We start from the raw sequence: 7675 nt of genomic DNA, 5'->3' as shown, positions 1-7675 counted from the left end.
GTTTTATTCCTAGTGATGAAACTGGGTCTTGAAAGAGTTGGTGTCTGATGATCCAACTGCTGGGATGAATGCTGTTGGAACTTTTCTTTCGTTCAGTTTCCTGTATTCCGGGGGCCATGGACTCCCAATCAATATATCCCCTCTCTTTTTTTTTCAATAAACAACTCTGATAGTTCTATCTCTATTGATTCCTGCTTTCTGCGCTTAGAGTCAAAAAAAGACAACAAATCTTTTCTTTCGAAATTATTTGCTAGATTAGCACCTCCTGCCCTTGGACTAAAAATGAAAGTACATAAAGAGTGGATCTTTCGATTAAGGACAGAAACTTACATCTGAACAAAAAGATGGGGTGACCCTTTTATCACCTGTAATATTCAGAAAGAAAGAAAATATGCAACTCCCTTATGTATGCATGAACCTACTAAGTGATAAGGGTTTTACTCATGGTTTTTCTTTATCGATCCTTCCAAGGAAACCACTGAGAAAATAGCACTTGATCCCCTGATTGCTATCTAAAAGAATCCAATACTCAGGTAGGACCAGCAGCCAACCACCTTGACCAAATAAGCAGAGAGGAAGGTCTTGTAATCAACAATCATACCCCAGAAACAAAAATGGGAGAAAAAATTTGAAACTCAAGCTCTTTATTAATCCTACTTTTTTCAACATCATACAGAAGTAAAGAGAAATTATTCTAATACAATAGTTGTTTATTCTAATTACTCATTCGCCTGCTCTCCTTCTAGTCAGGTTGATAGCATTGAGCAACCAATCGCAAGTCTGTCACGAATGCATGGCATAGATTTCGCATTTAAACTAAGCACCATGCGTTAATCCCAAAATTTTATTTTTTTATTATTATTTTTTTTTCACACTCTAACTTTTGCCTAGGCCGCCCTTTTCGGGTTTTCAACCTAGTGAGCTCCCCCTTTTTTTTATCGAAATCATCATCTCAGACATAGAACCTTTTCATCTGGTCTTGATTAACGATCCGATTAAAAGGCTTCCCTTCCATAGTGACCAATTCTGCTGCGCCTTTGACCAATAGCTTCTGAATTCTGAATGGTTCATGCCAGTTGGGTCTGAATTTTCCTCCAGGATGACTCTGGGCTTCGTGGTCTAACAGCCTGACCAACACTAAATCTCCATTTTTCAAAGCCCTTGGATGTACCTGCTTATTGTAGAAACGAGCAATCCTTCTCTTTCTCATCTGATCCTGGAATCTGGCATTCAATCTTCTGTCGTCTAAAAGTGCTAGATCTTCATACCTTTTCTTGACCCACTCTTCTTCGGTCAGACCAGGTTCTACAAGAACCCTGAGAGACTTCTTTTCAAGCTCTACCGGTAACACTGCTTCCATCCCATATACAAGCTCGAAAGGAGAAGCTCCATTTATTGATTTGAAAGTAGTTCGATGCCCCCAGAGCGCGAAAGGAAGTTTCTCAGCCCAGCTTCTATACTTCTCGCACATTTTGGACAGGATTCTCTTGATCTCCTTATTGGCGGCTTCCACTGCACCATTAGCTTGGGGCCGATAAGGAGAGGAATGATGATGCTCAACCTTATATTTGTATAACAGCTGGCCGACGTCTGCTTGGAAGTGGGAACCATTATCTGTGACTATGTGATGGGGAATGCCATAGCGACAGAAAATGTTCTGCTCAATAAATCTAGCCACTTGTTTGGCAGTCAGAGTCTTGTAGGATTGAGCTTCGATCCACCTAGAAAAATAGTCCATGGCGACCAAAATATACTGATGACCATTCGAAGCTGCTGGCGTGATCTTGCCAATGATATCTATACCCCAAGCTGAAAAAGGCTAGGAAGGAGTCGTTGGATGGAGCTCAACAGCAGGCAAATGATTTTTGTTATCGTGGTACTGGCAGGCTTTACAATGACGAACATAATTGACGCAGTCACCTTCCATCTGTACCCAAAAGTAGCCTTGCCTCATGATCTTTCGAGCCAAACTCATGCCACTCAAATGAGTACCATAGATTCCTTCATGGATCTTCTTCATTATCTCCTCTCCTTCGTTCTTATCTACACACCTTAGCAGCATTCCATCCCAGGCTCTCCTATATAGTTCACCATCGGCTAGGACATAGTTCAAAGCCATTTTTCGTAGAACCGATCGGTCTTCTTTTGTTGCTTCATTAGAAAAGGTTTCATCTTTCATGTGTCGCAGAATATCCAAAAACCAAGGTTCTTCCTTTGACTCAACCTGATTCACAAAATGTTCTTCATAGCATGGGATATTTGCCACGATAATGATAAATGGCTTCTTTGGGACTTTGCTCAAATCCTGCCATGCTGATGCTAGGTTTGCCAAGGCATCTGAGATTCTGTTATGAGTTCTTCCTATGTGAGTAAAAGTGATCTTGTCAAAGAGTGCTGATTTCTTTAATAAGTACTCAACATAGGGCTTCAAACTTTCTTCCTCAACTTTCCATCTCTCATTAGCATGTTCGATAACCAGTAGTGAATCTCCTATCACCTCAACCTCCTTAGCGCCTGATGCAAGAAGAGACTCAATTCCCATGATACACGCTTCATATTCTGCCATGTTGTTGGTGATCGGGAACAACAATCGTTTACACATTGTTGTTACCTCGCCATTGGGTGCTTCAATCATAATGCCAGCTCCAGCTCCATTCCTATTAGCTGATCCATCGAAGTATAATTTCCAGACCCCTCCTTCAACACATAACAGATGTTCGTCTGGAAATTCTAGCTCCCATGGTTCATCATCTACTGTAGGATTCTCAGCCAGGAATTCTACAACAGCCCGACCCTTGACTTTCTTCTTCGTGACAAACTCTGCATCTACACTTGTCATCTGAATTAGCCATTTCGACAATCGTCCTTCCAGAGTAGGGGTTTTTTGGAGATACTTCATGGGATCAACTTTTGATACAAAGGTGATCCTGAAAGAATCAAAATAAGGCCTCAACTTCTTGATCGACCATACCACTGCCATACACGTTTTTTCTATCAAATTGTACTTCTCCTTAATAGGCAGTAGTTTCTTACTAATATCGCAGATGGCCTTTTCTACTCCAGTGGCATCTGGTTGTACCAACATTGCTCCGACTCATGCATCTTCTACAGATAAGTATAGAATCAAGGGCTCTCCTAGTTTAGGGGAACTTAAAACTGGTGGATTCATCAAGTATTCCTTTATATGATTAAAGGCCTTTTGACAATCCTCATTCCATTTGACCGGTTGATTCTTCCTAAGCAACTTGAAGATTGGGGCACAGGTGATAGATAACCTATAAATGAACCTGCTGATATACTGAATCTTTCCCAAGAAGCTTCTCAGTTGGCGTTCTGTTCTTGGTGATTCCATATCTTGAATAGCTTTTATTTTATCTGGGTCAATCTCAATTCCATTAGGTCCCATGATAAAACCTAATAACTTCCCCTTCATCACTCCAAATATGCATTTTTTGGGATTGAGTCTCAAGTTATATTGTTTGACCCGTGTAAAGAACCTTTCCAACATCTCGGTGTGTTCTTCTTGTGTTTGTGTCATGATCACCATATCATCCACATAAACCTCTAATCCTTTATGGATCATATCATGAAATAAAGTTGTAGCCATTCTCTAATATGTTGCTCTGGCGTTCTTCAATCCAAACGGCATCACCCTATAACAGAAAGTCCCAAAATCAGTAGTGAAGGTAGTCTTGTGTTTATCAATTATAGCCATCATGATTTGGTTATATCCAGAAAATCCATCCATAATGGAATAACATCCCATTCCTGTAGCACTATCAATCAGGACATCTATGTGCGGAAGTGGTAAGTCATCCTTGGGTGAGGCTTTGTTTAAATCCCTGTAGTCGACACAGACTCTTATTCTCCCATCCTTTTTAAGTACAGGGACTATGTTTGCTAGCCATTCTGGGTAATGTACCACCTCTAAGAAACAAGCATCTAGTTGCTTTTGAACCTCGGCCTTGATTTTATCTTGCCATTCTGGTCTGACCCGTCTTCTTTTCTGCCTTACTGGCTTGATGTTCGGATCAGTAGGGATGAAATGTTATGCAATTGACCTGTCAATCCCAGGCATATCAGTATAACTCAAAGCAAAGACTTCTGAGTTTCTCTTGAGACATTCTTGGAGATCCTGCCTGAGTTCAGGTTTAAAATCTGATCCGATTTTGATTATTTTGGGATCTTCGGCGGTGCTAAGATTAAATGCAAAATGTTGCATTGCATTTATATCAAATATGCGTGTGGTATAATCAATGCCATGAACGTGACAATTAGGAAAACAAGAAAACAAGTAATCAAAATTCACTTCTATTGATTGAAATAATAAAGGGAATCCATCCAAATTGTTCTCAAAACAATAATCAGAAAAATAAAAGACAGGATTAATAGCCTGTTCAGTACATTCATCACAACTGTCCTTGACGGCTTGAACCAATTCAGCAGCATCAGGAGCATCCTTGGTCTCTGGGGCAGCTTCCTCTTTCATCTTCAGCATCTTCCTCTCAGTTTCTTCTGCATCTTCCGCTGCTAGTATTGACTGGAGGATCCTTGCCTTGGACTTCTGTTCTTGTACCATCCTTGAAGCTTCGTCCCCAATCCCCAGAAAATCTTCAAATTCAGGCATCTTCTTTGACCAGTCTGTGCCACTGCCTTCTTGGTCCATGCCAATCATGAATTATGTTCCGTCTATAAGTTGCTCGAGGGAAGGCTCTAGAGACTTTATGAGCTACTCCTCAAAATCTGTCATGAAGATCTCCAGCCCTGGATATATCTTTCCTTTGCTCTGAAATTTTCCGGAAGCCTCCGGAGTAAAGAAAATCCTATTTAGTCCGGGTTCTTTAATGGGAGACTGGACCTCATACTTCTCTTTCTTCCAATACGCTGAGTACCCCAGTCCGCGTCGATCTTGCTGACCATGTGATAATGGCACAGGTTCAAACCTTCCTTGTAAGTCTCGGCCTAGCCCTTACCATATTTCCATTACATCTTCTTCATCATTTTACGAGAGAAGGGGCTCATCCTGTTGACTGCACTTTTATTTTCTGTGATTACAGCATCATCAATCACAGCCACCTGAAAACCAGATAAAGGCACAATCGCCTCTGAACCCTCCACTGCAGTCACATTCAGATCTTCTTGGGCATTAATGGTTACCACATCAGTGCCCCAAGGTACTTTAACTTTTTTGTGCAATGTGGAAGGAATTGCACCCAGAGGATGAAGCCATGGCCTTCCCTGAAGGTCCCCTTAGCGCTACGCATGGTGTTATCGTAGGCTTTAATAACCATGTTAGACGACTCGAGTTCCGACTCTTCAATCTTAAATTTGGGCAACATCTTCAGTGGGCATACACACAATGCCGACCCGTTATCCACCATCACATTGCAGGTTTCTTGTCCATTAACAGCAACCTGGATGTACAGAGGTTTGAAGTGATTCCTACCTTCGGGGGGAAGATCTGAATCAAAGAAGGTGATCTCACCAATCTTGCGCTGCAGTACATTAATCATATCCACGCTCTGGATTCTCGCAGGAACTCTGACAAATGTCATGGCTTCTAATAAAGATTCCCTATGTTCCTTTGAGGGTATCAATAAATCCCACAATGAAATGTCAGCCTTAGTCCTTTGTAGCTGACTCAATGCTGAACTTGCTGTTACGCCGCTTGGCACCCTGTTTTGACTACTTTCAGGCACTTCAGTAGCCTTCTTTTGTGTTTTCCCCATTTCTTCTTCCTTTTTCTTCTCCTTGGGCTGTTCTTCACCCTTATCTGTTGTTTTCTTTCCTGCCCCTTCGATGACAACTGCTTTTCCCTTAGCCTGGTAATTGTTGTCTGGGTTGTACACTGGACCGCTGCGGGTCAAACTCTGAATGCCCACTTCATTCACATCCTCATCACTACTATAGTACCATTGGTCTGCTTGATCAGCCAGACTGTTTTGGATTGCAAGCTGAACCTGCTCATCTTCGCTTTCTGGTAATTCGCCAATTTTAACTGTGATGCTTCTTTCTATTTCAACCTTTACCGGTTTCTGTTCCGTTTCCTCCTCACTGCTACAGTCATCCCAGATGTTCAACATGGCACACATTTTCTCCTCCCATTCGGCCTCTGCCAATACCAATTCTTCCGATAAATCACTTCCAATTGCATTGACTGATCCACCTGCTGAAGGCTTATAAGGTGGATAGTTATACTGGTATTGTGGTAAGGGATTATTCTTTGTGCTTGGCTTATTGCGCTCAGAAGGTTTGGTAATCTTCCCACTGTCTATTAAATTCTGTATGTCATGCCTAAGCTTGAAGCAATCATCAGTAGAATGACCTTTACACTGGTAATACTCGCAGTCCCGATCCAGAAATTTACCTCGAACAGGCTTAGATGGATTAACTGGTAATTTGGACAGCACGCCATTCTTGATGCAGGATCTCATGACTGTGCTTAGAGGTCTACCCAAATCGGTGAACTCCCTTCTCACTTTCTCATTAATAGCTCCAATAGTATTGCTACTCCCCGACTGGTTTGCAGCATTATTTCCAGCATTTCTACTTTGATCATTGTAAGAAGATCGGTAGTTACCAAATCCCTAGCTTTTCTTCTTTTCCTCTTTATACAGCTCTTCAATATTCAGCCCAGCCCTTTGCACTAGAGAAAAGTCAGTGAGAGGTTGGGCCAGCATCCTTTCCTTAAAGTAGGGCAGCAGACTTCGATTGAAAATCCTGATCAGCTCTTGGTCCTTTGGCCTTGTCTGGACCATGAACAGCTTTGTCCTCCATCTCCTGTAATAATCTGAGAAGCTTTCGTCCTTCTCTTGCCTCAAGCTCTCCAAATCACGCAGGCCAAATTCATCACTGTCATCTGTTTTGAAGTGCTTGAGAAAAGCGATCTGTAGTTTGACCCAGTCTCTTTGTACTTCCATCTCTAGACTATCATACCATCTCTGGTAGCTCTTGTGCAGTGTTTGAGGAAATGCCCGCAATACATCCTCTTCATTATACCGGTTCATTTGAGCAATGCAAATGAACTCGGACAAGTGGGACCTCGGGTCATTGTCTCCTTCAAATAAGGTATGCTTGAAGGTCTTGAAGGAAGTAGAACTTGTGGGATTCAGAATATATTCCGTCACATGGAAATTGGTAACAGGGTCTTTCTCTTTTGCAACAGTCATTTTCTCAAACTTATCTTTCAGTTCTGCAAATTGCTTACTTAGATCATTCTCAACCGGAGCAGCGTTACCAGCAGATGCTTGGTTACCTAAGTGGGTTCTGGAATCTCTCTTTCCTCAACTACAAGCTGATTGCTTGAAGCAGGAGGGACCTGATTCTGTGCTCTCTCTTAAGCAAGAACCGCAATTATTATCTCAGTGATAGCCCTTATCTGGGCTGGAGAAAAACCAGTGTCATTCACAATATTGTCAGCCATCTCAACAAGATCCGAATCAGCAACCGTAATAGGCGAGCTTGGACTAACCACAGGACTACACGGAGTAGACTCGGGGATTGGGGACACTCTGACCAAACGTTGACCAGGACGTCGGCGCCAAGCTCTCAAAGTGATTTCCCGAGATGGATCAATTCTGACTGAAAAAGGACCTGAGTTAAAGGGGGTTCTGTATGTATGCATGAAAAATAAAAGCACATAGGATGAAGGATGCAAATCTAATGCGCCAATAAT

The 7675-nt window shown here is 42.0% G+C and overlaps 2 protein-coding genes across 2 annotated transcripts; both read right to left on the bottom strand.

Annotated features, from left to right (window-relative positions):
• Positions 1-1819: 1819 nt before the first annotated feature.
• Positions 1820-3085, bottom strand: LOC105641909 (uncharacterized). The gene is made up of 3 exons (XM_089723216.1): positions 2498-3085; positions 1993-2212; positions 1820-1887 (listed from the first exon to the last, which is right to left on the bottom strand). Exons 1-3 carry the CDS (start codon positions 3083-3085, stop codon positions 1820-1822), a joined length of 876 nt encoding a protein of 291 aa, XP_089579342.1.
• Positions 3086-5153: 2068 nt separating this feature from the next.
• On the bottom strand, positions 5154-7169 carry LOC149495613 (uncharacterized). The gene is made up of 3 exons (XM_089723215.1): positions 6616-7169; positions 6123-6546; positions 5154-6035 (listed from the first exon to the last, which is right to left on the bottom strand). Exons 1-3 carry the CDS (start codon positions 7167-7169, stop codon positions 5154-5156), a joined length of 1860 nt encoding a protein of 619 aa, XP_089579341.1.
• Positions 7170-7675: the final 506 nt, after the last annotated feature.

This window comes from Jatropha curcas, chromosome 6 (assembly GCF_041381405.1).
Source record: "Jatropha curcas cultivar XTBG-Jc1 chromosome 6, XTBG_Jcur_1.0, whole genome shotgun sequence".
Taxonomy (NCBI): Eukaryota; Viridiplantae; Streptophyta; class Magnoliopsida; order Malpighiales; family Euphorbiaceae; genus Jatropha; species Jatropha curcas.
This window is presented reverse-complemented; position numbering and strand designations above follow the sequence as displayed.